The 14,901-nt window shown below is 39.1% G+C and overlaps 1 protein-coding gene across 3 annotated transcripts in view; it reads right to left on the bottom strand.

Moving 5' to 3' along the window:
* LOC124880459 overlaps positions 1-14,901 on the bottom strand; it is a 69,881-nt gene that overhangs the window by 18,813 nt on the left and 36,167 nt on the right. For all 3 annotated transcript variants that reach the window (XM_047385579.1, XM_047385581.1, XM_047385580.1), the window contains 17 exons: positions 10,206-10,229; positions 9,152-9,879; positions 8,059-8,214; positions 7,937-7,971; positions 6,446-6,598; positions 6,223-6,351; positions 5,101-5,139; positions 3,504-3,629; positions 3,280-3,406; positions 2,722-2,892; positions 2,603-2,637; positions 2,227-2,391; positions 2,001-2,135; positions 669-707; positions 452-592; positions 233-312; positions 103-126 (listed from right to left, as the gene is read on the bottom strand). In XM_047385579.1, the coding sequence (XP_047241535.1) occupies positions 103-126; positions 233-312; positions 452-592; positions 669-707; positions 2,001-2,135; positions 2,227-2,391; positions 2,603-2,637; positions 2,722-2,892; positions 3,280-3,406; positions 3,504-3,629; positions 5,101-5,139; positions 6,223-6,351; positions 6,446-6,598; positions 7,937-7,971; positions 8,059-8,214; positions 9,152-9,879; positions 10,206-10,229 (2,307 nt within the window). The remainder of the gene's footprint in view (positions 1-102; positions 127-232; positions 313-451; positions 593-668; positions 708-2,000; positions 2,136-2,226; positions 2,392-2,602; positions 2,638-2,721; positions 2,893-3,279; positions 3,407-3,503; positions 3,630-5,100; positions 5,140-6,222; positions 6,352-6,445; positions 6,599-7,936; positions 7,972-8,058; positions 8,215-9,151; positions 9,880-10,205; positions 10,230-14,901) is intronic.

The following is a 14,901-nucleotide window of genomic DNA, read 5'->3' as shown; positions in this document are numbered from 1 at the left end:
TTAGATAAAAATGTTGGGATAAAAGTGTGTTTTTCTTCTAAAATTTCAATAGTTTTAACAGTTAAGTCACTGCCAACATGGTTAAAGATGAGAAAAACTCACGATTCAACGCATTGAACATGATTCCTGTGAAGGGGAAAATAAAAACCATGGGTTAAGACTAGAAGTGATGCATGAAACTGGTAAAAACACCAAAGTTAAAATAACTTTTTTTTTTTCCTACAATACATACCACTCTTCTGGGTTGGACACAAGTGAAATATTCTCCACCACTCGTGCTACGCTGCTCGAATCTTCCATCTCAATGCATAGCTGATACACAAACACATTCATTTACATGAAAACAGGAAACAAGTTTCATTTATAAAAAAAAAAAACCAAAAAAACAAACAGTCTGAACGCAACAAATTATCAAAGTGAAGTTTGGAAGCGTCAGCAGGTGTTTTGATACCCTGTTGGCGAGCGGCAAAAAGCTGACAAGCGGAGCGATGGACGTCACCGTCTTCAAGACACTAATGATGAGGTACACAGAAACCTCAGAAAGCACCACGAGCAGCAGTCGCTCCTCCAGAGACTCGAGCTCCGGAACGCGCTGGAAAACAATGGACAGCGTTGATTAAAAACAGGATCAGAAGCAAGAAAATGCTGGTGAATGAGGAGCGACTTACAGTGTTGCTCCATTTCATCATATTTCTGTACAGAATCTCCTGCAAAAAAACAAACAATAAAACACTGTAAAAGTTTATAATAAATATTCATTGTTTTATTTTCATATGTTGACAGTTTGCAAATCTGACAAGATTCAGATGCTTCAATGAGTTAGAATAAATCTTTATTCATTTAGTAAATTGGTTCAAAAGGGTTATAAAATATTCAATCTCTTCAAGAGTTTGAATTTCTGTTCATTTAGATTATTATGGCTTACACCAGGTGAAAACACAAACGTAGGTTTTTCAGCAAAATGTTCAGTTCCCAATGCAGATCCGAGTCAATTAAGACTAGGTATCTGCCAATAGAGTCTAAGTCCGATACTTTAAAATCTTGAACTGCTTGAAAACGCAGCAGCTGCAAAGTACAGTACAATGACTCCGTTTCATCACTTTTACATGTTTACTGTGATTACGTCACACTTAAATCACTCACTGATGTTCCAGATGCTGCAATAACCTTTTAGTTGCCGATTCTTTCATCCCGACGGGAGTTTCAGGTTCTGTTTCTAAACGTCGGACTCAGCACATACAGCGTTAGTCGTGAATTAATTCACGTCTATTTTCTGCTGATGAGGTTTTCATGTGGCTCTGAAGTGCTAGGCTAATGATAGCGTGTTTCCTCTCTGTTTTGATTTGACTGATTAGTTATTCGGGTCGTAACATTTTTTCCAGAGGTTCTAGTTAATCGTGTGCAGACAAAACTTACAGAACAAGTTGTACTACTGCTCCATTAACTTAGCACTTTGCTTTGAACATCATAAAATTTAGGGACTAGTGTTTCAGCTGCTCTCTACGCACTTCATGCAGAGCTGGTCACTGTAATTCAGTTTCATGACAATGTTGGTAAATCAAGATGTTTAATTATCCAAAGATCATCTGTTAGTACCTGCTTGACTAGCAGCTACAATTTGTAATTGGAAAGTTTTTCTTTCAGTTTCTTTACATGTTGATTAGTCATAAAATACTTTAAATAAAAAAGAAATCTAAGAAAAATTAAACAACCAATGACAACTCACTTGGCAGACTGGTTTTTGCTCAAATAGGTGCAACAAAAGGCTGTTATGTGTCTCTTATTGTTTGTGTTGAAATTAACTCTTGGTGAGGCTTACGGGGGAAGTGCGTAATATGATCACAGACAGCAGACCAACAACAGGTATGCAGAGTTTCATCAGATTCCCAACACCAAATGAAAAACATCTTGATCCGACAGCCGTAAAACATAATACTTACATGGGGATGATACCTGTGCACAACATTTTGCATTCATTTTAATTTGGAGGGGCAGCATACCTCGCTGAATCCAGAAGGCATATCCTGTAAGACCTGGTGGATGTACAGGATGTAGCCTTTGATGGACGCCGGACATTTGAGGAAATCTTCAACAAAACTGCAGCACGACTGCCAGTCGTTGAAATGCACAAAAGCCTAAAACCGAGTAAAAACAAAGTGAGAACAGATTTATAATAACACAGAGGAATACCAGAGCTGGCATCTGTCTGCAGCATCAGCTCCTCACCCTCCGCTGCAGTGGTAGGACCACAATGTTGTAGAGAAGAGTCTGAAGGTTCTGTTTGGGGAAGTATTTCCACACAAGCTTTGCGATGTCTTCGTGTTTGTAGTTTCCTTCAGGTAAACGTGTCAACATGATGGTGGAGGACTTGGGGCCTATAGAGGCAGGTGTCTGCAGGATGCAGTGGCCAAAAATACAAGTTTATTTCAGCCGAACACGACAGGAACCATTACACAGTTAGCTTTTTATTTCTGTTAGAAACTGAAATTTGTTTCCTTAACATAGCTAAGTGAGGAATAAATAAAAAATATATATACAGATTTCTGGGGGTTTAAAATATAAATTAAAGAGCAAAATAAAAAGTGTAAAAAGTAACCCTTACCCACAAGTCCTTCTTAGTCTTGATTGTACTAAATTCTAAAAAAAAAAAAAAAAAAATAAGTAACGTGTTGTCTTTAATCATCTCTGAAGAAGTGATTTTTATCTTTCGATTCCTCTTACTTGGAATGATGAACCAGGGAGACACGGTTGGGAAGACAAAAGGAGCTGTTGTCAAGGTGACAGAAAACGGTGCCGTGCTGCCCAGTGGAACGCCAAAGTTTGTTGTGGGGACGACTGGTCCGGTGACGATATCTTTGGCGTCTGGCATAGCCTTCGGTGCTAGCCGTGGTGCTGCATGAAGAAAAACAAGCCAAGGCAACAATGTTGTTTAAATCTATCTGAAAATATACAGATAACAGCTGGTTTTAATATTCGGGTCCGGAAAAAAATGCGAGTCTGAACACAGTCAATATTAAAAATGTCCTCAGGACTAAATCTCTCCCGCTCCACTTTCATTATCTTCTGAACACCTTACACCTCCTCATTCAGCCTTCGAACTATTTAGGCTGAAGGAATCTAAGATGTTTGGACTGTTCTACATCTTGATTCTAATTTTTTTTATTTTAGGACATTAAATAGTACTTGCAGTATACTTCAATTTATAGAAATACAAATATTACATTAATAAATACTGTCTTGTGAAACATAAACTATGAATTCCTGAAATTTCAGCCTCACACAGAGATGTGCTGCTGTTTCGGGGCAGTTTCATCCTGTAGACGTTATGTGCAGGGTAGCGTTTCAGGAGGCTGTACCAAACTCCGATCCGATCAGCATCGCGGACGGACTCGAACTCCACAAACACCTGAACAAGAACAAAACAAACAAAAAAGCACACAGCAGAGTCAGACTGGAGGCATATTACTATGACATTAACAGTAAGAGTGTGTGTTTGTTTCCACCTTGTTAAGCAGAGGAAGGTAGTTTTTAACACAGTCGATTTTTCTCAGAGTTTCCCTGAGATCTCTGGCTTCGCTCGGTGAGATGTTCTGGATGTAGATGGTACTGGTTCCGTCATCACTAACTGGCTGCTCGAGGGCAAAAAAAAAAAAACAGACTTCAGATTTTGTGAAGCAGTTCAAGTTTAGGAGAATATCTTCAGTGGATATAAAAAGTAAATCTACAGACCAGTTAAAATGCCAGGTTGTTGAATGGGACCAAGATAAATCAATTTCAAACATTTATAACCTTTAATGTGATATTTATGTTTTACAACTCAACTAATCTCAAATCTAAAAACATAAAAACAGCTGAAACTACCTGGCTGCATAACTCTGATACCGTCTGATTCATATTGATTTAATCCCAGCCTCCGTTTTCCTGGATGTACGCCAGCCATCAGCTAAAGCAAATCTGATTAAACAAAAACTTAATCTATCCCAGAAGGATTTTATTTACATGTCTTTATTTGCACCCTTTAACTAAAGCCAGTTTGCAGAGAGGTTATGAAGGACCAAAATTATCAGTGTGCAAAGGTATCAGTGAGGAGGCAAACACCACATGCCCAGTGAAACATGGAGGTGGCAGCATCATGCTCTGGGGTTATATTTCAAAAAAATGGAATTAGACAGTGGATTTAACAATGAACAGGTCTAAACACCGGTCAGTTTTGACCCACTACCTCCATGTTTTCTGCAAGAAAGATGAAGAGGGACACAGTGAGTCCAAGCATACATGAAAATCTACAAGGAAATAAACTTGATGTAAAACGGATTAGTTATAGCAGTTTGTGTTTTTACAGTGCTATATTTGCATCAAATTGTTTGGAAAATGGTTTTATAACCTTTCCCAGATCGATGCGGCGGTTGTTTCTCATCAAAAGAATGGTACTAATAAAACAAGGAATTTTAGCTCTTTAATTTAACTATAAACATAATTTATACATTAAGTGTTCATAAAACTTGATAAGCTGCTTCTTTCAAAGGGTCGTGTAGGTTTCAGAGCTCTAGAAAAGTTTTATTCATTAAGAATTAGGTCAAAAATGGCTCTTTGGGTTCTAGGTGTTGCATACCCCTGGCCTGGCAAACGTCTAGGACTCAGTCTGACGGGGAATATTCAGGTCAGCTCCAGAGGGGCTGTGGACAAAAAATATTCCTGCAACCTGATAGATTCGGGGAACTTCTGTAAAGCATGAATCACCATTTTGACAAGTCAAAATGATGGTTAACAAACCATTAATTTAAGATAGAGGATACTAGTGTAATGTCAGGCTATTTTATTGTACATTTCCTCTAACAGATTTGTTTGTTTTTCAGATGAATTGTACACCATTTGTATCACATTTCAGGCAGAACAAGTTATGGAAGGATTTATCATGGTCTCAGTTTTAACAGGGGTGTATAAACTCGCCCAGCCTAAAGACAGCTTCTTTTAATGGTAACCAATAATAACTACATCCTCAGCATGAGCTCAAGACCTTTACACAGTGCTGTAGTTTAAGCAATCCATCAGGATGTAACATGAAAGCACAGGATGATAAAGAAAGTTGAAGTTACTTACAAAACCGACCAGTTCCATCAGAGACTTATAAAATTCAAACTGAAACAAGAACAGAATCAAGTCACAATGATTACTGGAAATCAGTGTTTGCTGGGTTCACAATGCTTAGAATCAAAAAATGTTGATTATTTTCAATTTCTGCTTTGTTTAAGTAGCATTTATGAATAAAATCTAAAGCCAAAGAAAGGACAAGCTGGGATTTCAAAAACGATCATGTGTGGAACATATTTCACTTTGTGTCCGAGATCAGCGGCAGCTGTGAAAACCGTAACTCAGCGGTGGCTAAACGTTTTCACAGGGGCCAAACCCGCCAAGTCAAAAGTACTCACGGGTCAAAAAATCAATAAATAAAACAAAATCCCCCAAAAAATACCTGCTCAGCAATCAACTAAGCATGCAATATTTGACTTTAAAGTAGACGAACGTATTTGTAGCAAAGGGATGTGTAAGTCATTGTAGATCCAAAACTTTGGGTTCTGCATGTTTGCCCTTTTAAAAATAAAAGCATTCACTCTGCAAATTCTTTTGGGCTCCATTAAAACAATAGAAAAACGTAGACTTCTCTCAGCAATAAGAACAGGATTTGGATTGAAAAGGCTGGCTGTACTTATCCAAGTTTAATAGATTGAATAAAAGCAGATTTGAGTGCATCAAATTCTGCTTTTATAGTAAAGTCACTGGATAGATGTGGTTACTATGAAATTAAAGAAAATGCAAAACGTTTGTGCTGTACCTAACATTTTCTTAAGATTTAATTTTGCCCTAATTACAAATAAAATGTCTATATCTGCATCAACCACCTGTGCTGGTGGGCCGAACATGTACCACTCTGAGTTGCAATCGAGGGCCACACAGAATCAGTCCAGGCGCCGCACATTAGAAACGCCTGCTCTGATTGGTTAACAGAGGACCAAACTGCTGACCAGAATCAAGCTACAATCCTTTGTTTGGGTTCTGGTCCTGGAGACCTGTGCTCCATGTCTTCCCCCTCTCTACACCCCACTTCCTGTATGTCTGCTTAAAAAAAATAACAAAACTAAAGGCCACTAGTGCTGCAATATAGCACAGAAATTAAAGCAACTTTAGACAATAATTTAGGTTAAATACATTAAACCTACTTACTGGTGCCATAAAAATCTTGCTGCTGACAATCTGGGCACTGAGCTTAGATCCATTTAGAATCAGGGATTCATTCTGGGAAGCTACGAAAGCCCGCCGTGCACATTGAAAATGGTCCATGAGGACGAAAGCCTGAAAAAAAAAAAAAAACCCCCAGAAAATAATTTATTAAGACTAGAAATCAGCATAAAGATCACCCTGTAGCGACGTAAAAACCTTGGCCCACCATGCATGCCTGAGGAATCACATAGATGTTTCTTCCTTTGTGCTGAAATCCAAACTCACGAAGCAGATTGGCAATGTCGCTCACAGCGTAGCAGCCATCGTGATACTCTGGCAGGTTGCTTATTAATAACAACCTTGTGTAGAGTGAAAAGGGCTGAAATAAAAGGGAGAAATAAAGTTAAAAAAAAAAGCAGCTAAATGTACAGAAAAAACAATGTTTAAGTGTCTAGACGAACTCCCTCCATGTCTGCTTTATTAGCAGATATCTGCTCAGTAAATCTCTTAAGAGCACTAATATGATCTGTTGACAGTCTACAGATAACCAGATTTACAACTAAGGAGTAAAAAACAGATTTTAAGAATTTCTAAGCAATTTAGAAATACAGGTAAAAAGACGTTTGTTAAACCTGTGGTAAAGATGTGTAAAAAACCTTGGAATAAATGTATCTTTCATCGGAGTTGTAGGATTTTTCACACTGGAAAATGTATAAAAATCTGACTTTAAATCCAGTACATTTGTTTAGTGGAAGAAAAAAACATCCCATGTTCATAAGTAATTGTTATAAACAAAATAACATGTGTTGCTACGTTTAGCAAACCCTTTAAAGTAGATATGACTGAAGCAGTTTTTATATAGTATTAATTTTTTATTTCATCAGAGTTTCTATGAACTTTATGACTTTCTATAAACTCAATATGACACAGAGGTCCATTTGTTTCAGTCACTACGCTGGATGAGGACCCAGATCTATATTTCAACCACACATATTAAGCAGATAGGTAAAAATGAAACCCTCAAAGCACTCCCGTTAGGAAACCTCAGCAAGGACGCACATTTTAAGTTCACCAAATCTCCATCGCAGGCATTAGATGACAACTGCTTGGGAGTGAAACAAATAAACTTTTCTGCGCAATAATAATAAACATGCTGAGTTTAGAACTTTAAATAGAAAGATCGAGCTTTTCAGCTACAAACACTCTAGGTGAGTTTGACATTACAGAACAGCACCAAAAGGCCACTATATGTATGGTGGTGGATCTATGATGCTGCGGGGATATTTCTCTTCTGAAGGCCCTAGAATCCTTATAGGTGTGGCATCAGGACCTCTTTGAAAGACCAGGAAAATTTTAAATACAACTCAGCTAATTAAAACGGATCATTATTGGGTGTTTTAGCAGCATACTGACTTAAAACATAGAACCAAATCAACCCAGATACGGTTCAACAGACACCTAGACATCCTCCTTCCCTGACCATCTCAGTCCCTTACAGAAACCCAGTGGATTGAGTTGAAGATATGAGCGAATAAGAGGGGGCCTGGGTCAAGAGAAGCTGTTGATACAACTTCACATTCACACGGTGCCAACACCTTATTTGAGCTGTGTGTAAAATTATAAATTCTCTTCATTTTAATGATGCATATCAGAGGAAAAGTGTTGGGACAGATACAGTCTTTTTAATTAAACAGTTTTCAGCTGGAAAAAACCTTACTTTAGTTGACACAATGATGTGTTCACTGAGACAACCTGTAACGCAAAGACAAAGTTAATAAAAACAGAATCCGTGTGAAAAAGAAAGAAGTGTAAAGATTTTATTCCAAACAGATTTCCTACGGATTTTCTCTGGATGCAGCAGCCTTCCCAGCTTCTCTCCGACAGTCAGGGAGGGATCCGCAGCTGCTGAAGAAGAAGCAGAAGCAGCTGCCCGCTGCGCTGAAACGCTGCTGGCAGCTACTGGAGGTGGATCTGTTTGGGTCTTCTCCACAGGATCTTAAAGAGAAACAAGAAGATAATTGAGAAGATCCAAACAGAAAGTGAGTAAGTGAGTAAAACTTTTAAAATTGTTTTGGTTTTATTACGCGTCAGCTGCAACATAACAGAAAAACAAACTAGAAAAAAAACAACTATGAAACTTGGGGAAAAAATAAAATAAGTAGAATGCCGAGAGATGATAATGAATTTACAGTCAACAGTAGAATATTTATCTTTTATGAAACAACAGAGAAAATACCAGTCTAGTAGGAGAGCATCAGTACAGTTTACTTGGACATATTCATGACCTTCTGTCAGTTCCAACATTGTTTCTTGTAATACTACTACTAATGCACAGGGACTGATCTTAATCAATGCAAAATGTCTGCATACTTTTAAAAACATGCAAGTTTCAGACTGATTATTGACATCCTACAATACCTAGATAAAGTGAAATCTCCCCTATATCATCATGCTCTAGGGATGTTTTTATTCAACGGGTACAGGAAACTGGTCTGAGTCGACTGGAGAATGGATGGAGCTAATTACAGTGTTAGAAACTCCAAGAGACTTGAGACAGGTGTGGAAGTTCAGGACGAACCCGAACAAACAGCCAGAGCTACAACAGGTTTAGATTAAAGCATATTCATGTGTTAGAATGGCCTAGTCAAAGTCCTGACCTAGATCCAATAGAGAATCGGTTTTTGAAATGTATGCTCACGGACTCTCTCCATCCAACCTAATTGACTCTCAGGTATTTTGCAAAGATTATGCCTGAAAATATTTTTTTGATGTGCAAAGCTGGGAGGGAGCCAAAGGATTTGCAACTGTAATTGATACAAAAAGGTGATTATTTGACATAATACCTGATAGGGATGTGACAAAATCTAAAAATGTGTTCATGAGCAATTTTGAATTTTTGTAAAGCCACAAATTCCCTTGCTGACAAACATACCTGCTGCAGCGGAGTTATTCTTGCAGGTCTCATGAGTTTGGGTTGCTAAACGTGTTTCTGCGCTGGAAGCCGGAGAAAGGTTAGAAGGGTCTGGCGCTGTTTTCTCAGAAACTGCTGCTGTGTTAGGAAGACCTTCAGGAGCAGTTGCTTCTTCTGGACACTTGACCTCCGACTTAGAAACTTTGGGAGATTCAGCAGTTTGTTCCTCAGGTGCAGCTTTCTTTTGAGGAAAGCTAGGAGGATGTACGGCTTTTTCCACAAACTTCTCCTTAGATTTAGAAGCACTGGGAGGTTCAGCAGAGAAGCTGTGGTCTAGTCTCATCTCAGATGGCTCTTCAGTTCTTATCTCATGTTTAGAAGCTTTAGGAGGGTCAGCGAGACTTTCTGCAGGTTTTGATCGCCATTTAGAAGCGATGGGAGCTTTGTCAGACACTCTGGTGCCTTGTCTCTTCTCTAAAAGGTCTGTAGTTCTTCCGTCAGGTTTACAAACTTCAGCTGGTTCGAGTTTGGAAACACTGGGAGCCTCAGCACCTCTTTCTTCAGGTTTAGAAGCTGTGGACTCAGTTGATAAAGCTGCTTTAGCAGATTCTGACTGAGCAACAATACGAGAAGTCTCAGAGGGAGGAAGCGGTGTTGCTGGAGGTTTAGTTCCACCTCCTGTACTGCTTGCTTCAAGATTTAAAGTGATCTTCTCAGAGTCTTCCAGACGCTTTTTGAGGTCCTTCAAACTGGAATAAAAAAAGGATAAAATATTTTGTTATTTAAAAAGTAAAACCTACTTTTCACATAGAAGGCAAAAGAAAATTGTACAGCTGTAAGTAAAAGTTATACAATGCAAATAATGATCAGCCTTCCAGATTAATTTAAGCTTTTGACACATGCTGATTAAATCATATTGATCCCCTGAACCTAATTCTGGGTGTTAAACAAAGTCAAATATACATTTTTGAATGGTTCATCTGAACAAACCGTTTAAAAGGTCAACACATTTCCTACTGCCATTAATATGCTTGAATGTAAAAGAACTGAGAAAACAGAAAAAGAAAATACTCACGACTCAACGTGTCCAACTTTGCTCCTGTTGAGCAAAAAAAAAAAAAAAAAAAAAAAAGAGTCAGATAAACAATAAATAATAGAGAAGAGTTGGTGCCTTTTAATACATTTACACTCGGCTGTGAGCAAGAAGCAGACATACTGCCGTGCTGCGTTAAGTTCCTGGTAGGGTAAGTGCAAGGATGAAGTCAAATCTAGGAGGAAAAACACACTGGTCCCATTCAATGGGTCCCTGGAACAAGACATTTCTCTGTTTAAGATGTTTCTTAAATTATTCTTGGTCAGCTGTCGACTAAATGATAAACCCTGACCTGCTACCGTAAGCCAATGAGAAAAATCCAACATCCAACCTTTTTAATAAGAAGTGAACGCACCACGTCTAAACACCAACAGGTCGAGACTTCAAGTGTGAACATTGTAACTAATGAAAGAAGCTACATATTTACAACATCAGTAAGATTCTTTAAAATAAAAAATAAAAACTATTTTGTCTCAACATGTCTGCAGCCAATGAAGGCTGCGAGACAGTGAGAGAGAGCAAACGGGTTAGCAGACAGCAGGAAGGCTGAACGTTTTACATCTAGCTTTCACTGTTTTAACCTTCTGAGCTTCTTGTCCATCATTGGACATGCTGGATTTGGGAATGTTTGGCAGCCTTTTGGAAATCTCAGTTTAAGGACCAGCTTTCACAGGGGAATACATACAGGGACTAATCGTTAAGATAGGATGCTATAGCCAGTTTCAAATGTTAACTCCACAAATTATTTTGCCTTTGTTTTGTTAGGAATAACCTTTATTAATATGACTGTTTTTCCCATTTATACCATAGTGATATAAAGTATAAGTTCTAATGTTTCCCTTTTGTTACAATAGGATAAGAAGCTCATAAACACACATTACAAGGATAAATGGCCCAAGAATTGTCATAAATGACCTGAGGCTGGGGCACTGGGGTAGATAGTGGAGCAGCTGTTGTAACTGGTTTGATTAGAAAGCTACAGCACACTTAGATTAAGTATGGACACCCGCTACTACACAACCTAACAGATAGACACCACAATGGTGACACATAGTCTATTGATAATCACTGAGGGAGAGAACATCCATTGCATTGGAGAACCAGATATAAAACTATGGGACCTTCTATCGAGGCTCTTCATCATCCTCTAACAGACGGCGACGGTCCGAGACGGGAGCCTCATTGCTGATCTCTGTAATCATTCCTCTGCCTTAATTTAGATTAAAGGAGCTGAAAGTTAGAAACGGGTTGAGATTCGTTCCTTTAAGAGTCTTTAGATAGAGTGTGTGATTGTTTCATGGGGACCAAGTACCAGAGGAGCTCCGAGGCGTCTGACCGCCAGCAGGTTGCGGTAGCTCGGACAATTTTAAAGCTGTTCTGTTTTATAGCAATGGCTGTCTCACACAATGAGACACAGCTCCAGCTCTTAACATAAATAAATAAATCGGTGCTTTTGCCATCCTTATATCTTCCTTTCCTCTGGTTCATAAACAGAAATCGATTGGTAACACACCATAACATTCTGATTGATGCCTCTGTACCTAAAATGTTCAACAGTTTTGATTATCTCCTGAGAGCTTAAGTCTGTCTGGGAAAGTAATTCATCTAAAGAGGACAATGATAATATTTATATCTAAAACAAATAGAGGGTTTGAGTTTAATCTGTTCTCTGCTGCTCAGTGAAGGTCATGTCAAGCAAACATAACAATTAATATTTAATCCTCCTGTCAGATAAAAGCTAATCTTTGTGCTCTCACAGAAATGAAAGGGAGAGCTTTGTTTTATTACGAGAAGCATGAGCTCGCACCGAAAGTATCTGCAGTGAATATTTTCCGTCAATCGTTCCTACGGGAACTGCCTTTCTAAGCAGAAGTCCAGAAACATTGGATCATATTGACAGCACTTTAAAACGTGTTTGCTTGAGCTGGCGAAACTAACAACAGGGCAGCAAGAGGCCTCAAATAAACGATTTTAAAATAAAGTTTTCCCAACCTTTGAACTTTTTCACATTTAGTTATTTTAACCACAAACTTCAATGTATTTACAGGTCCTTCTCAAAATATTAGCATATTGTGATAAAGTTCATTATTTTCCATAATGTAATGATGAAAATTTAACATTCATATATTTTAGATTCATTGCACACTAACTGAAATATTTCAGGTCTTTTATTGTCTTAATACGGATGATTTTGGCATACAGCTCATGAAAACCCAAAATTCCTATCTCACAAAATTAGCATATTTCATCCAACCAATAAAAGAAAAGTGATTTTAATACAAGAAACATCAACCTTCAAATAATCATGTACAGTTATGCACTCAATACTTGGTCGGGAATCCTTTGGCAGAAATGACTGCTTCAATGCGGCGTGGCATGGAGGCAATCAGCCTGTGGCACTGCTGAGGTCTTATGGAGGCCCAGGATGCTTCGATAGCGGCCTTTAGCTCATCCAGAGTGTTGGGTCTTGAGTCTCTCAACATTCTCTTCACAATATCCCACAGATTCTCTATGGGGTTCAGGTCAGGAGAGTTGGCAGGCCAATTGAGCACAGTGATACCATGGTCAGTAAACCATTTACCAGTGGTTTTGGCACTGTGAGCAGGTGCCAGGTGGTGCTGAAAAATGAAATCTTCATCTCCATAAAGCTTTTCAGCAGATGGAAGCATGAAGTGCTCCAAAATCTCCTGATAGCTAGCTGCATTGACCCTGCCCTTGATAAAACACAGTGGACCAACACCAGCAGCTGACACGGCACCCCAGACCATCACTGACTGTGGGTACTTGACACCAGACTTCTGGCATTTTGGCATTTCCTTCTCCCCAGTCTTCCTCCAGACTCTGGCACCTTGATTTCCGAATGACATGCAGAATTTGCTTTCATCCGAAAAAAGTACTTTGGACCACTGAGCAACAGTCCAGTGCTGCTTCTCTGTAGCCCAGGTCTGGGGAATGCAGCACCTGTAGCCCATTTCCTGCACACGCCTGTGCACGGTGGCTCTGGATGTTTCTACTCCAGACTCAGTCCACTGCTTCCGCAGGTCCCCCAAGGTCTGGAATCGGCCCTTCTCCACAATCTTCCTCAGGGTCCGGTCACCTCTTCTCATTGTGCAGTGTTTTCTGCCACACTTTTTCCTTCCCACAGAGTTCCCACTGAGGTGCCTTGATACAGCACTCTGGGAACAGCCTATTTGTTCAGAAATGTCTTTCTGTGTCTTACCCTCTTGCTTGAGGGTGTCCATAGTGGCCTTCTGGACAGCAGTCAGGTCGGCAGTCTTACCCATGATTGGGGTTTTGAGTGATGAACCAGGCTGGGAGTTTTAAAGGCCTCAGGAATCTTTTGCAGGTGTTTAGAGTTAACTCGTTGATTCAGATGATTAGGTTCATAGCTCGTTTAGAGACCCTTTTAATGATATGCTAATTTTGTGAGATAGGAATTTTGGGTTTTCATGAGCTGTATGCCAAAATCATCCGTATTAAGACAATAAAAGACCTGAAATATTTCAGTTAGTGTGCAATGAATCTAAAATATATGAATGTTAAATTTTCATCATGACATTATGGAAAATAATGAACTTTATCACAATATGCTAATATTTTGAGAAGGACCTGTATATGCAATTTTATGTGATAGACCAACACAAAGTACTGCAAAATTAAGAACTGGAAAGAAGAATATGCATGGTCGTCATATTTTCTTTCGTTTACAAACACCTCTTGTATTCAGCCTCCTTTACTCTGATACTGCTAAAGATGATCCAGTTGTTCTTTGGAGGCATCATACATTTGTCAGAGAATATTAGTGAAAAATGAGTGTCATGGAGGCCTGGGATCTCAGCAAGGGTTGGGGGCTGTAGAGATCCACAGCTCAGCTGGGAGAATCTGACAACTATTAGTTGTTAGAAAGGCAAGAAGCTGGGTTTCTTTGCAGTTTGCCACAAGCCATGTAAGACATGTGGAACAAGGTGCTCTGGTAAGATCTGGTAACATGCAAAAGGGTTATGTTTAGCGAAACACAGAACTGCACATTACCCTCAACACACTAGCCCCCCTGCGAAGCCTGATGGGTGCATCATCATGCTGTCGAGATGTTTCTCTTCAGGAAGTACAGGAAGCTAGTCTGGATTGACAGGAGGATGGATGGAGCTAAAATCATGGCAATCCAGAATAAAAATACTTTAGACTGCAGTGGAGGCTCACATTCCAGCAGCACAGCGACCGGCTGGTAGAGACACACTCCAAAAGACTTGCAGCTCAATGCAGCAAAAAGTGGTTCTGCTAAGCGTCGACTCAGGGGTGACCAGTACAAACGCACGCTACACTTTCAGATTTGTAGGAAAATAAAAGTTCATCTTTTTTCCTGCCATTTTGCACAAATTTCTGTTGTTCTATCATGTAAAATCCCAATAAAATACATTGAAGTGACAAAACGTTCAAGAGATAAGAACATTTCTGCAAGACGTGCAAGAAGAGGTCGACATGTAGAAATGTTACACCTCACGAAAATGTGTTTTAAAAACATTAGCTCTGATCTTTCATTTTATTCATTTCATTTTAAAGGAGGAAAGAGAAAAAGGAGACAATGTTCCCCTTTTGGAAAGAGAGGAAATGCTTAGAAAAATAAATAGTAGTTTGATTTGTTTTGCCAAATGATTAGTAAAACTCACAGCTTTGGTCT

Source organism: Girardinichthys multiradiatus, chromosome 14 (assembly GCF_021462225.1).
Source record: "Girardinichthys multiradiatus isolate DD_20200921_A chromosome 14, DD_fGirMul_XY1, whole genome shotgun sequence".
In the NCBI taxonomy this organism is placed as follows: domain Eukaryota; kingdom Metazoa; phylum Chordata; class Actinopteri; order Cyprinodontiformes; family Goodeidae; genus Girardinichthys; species Girardinichthys multiradiatus.
The sequence above is the reverse complement of the archived record's forward strand: the minus strand, read 5'-3'. Positions and strand labels throughout refer to the sequence as shown.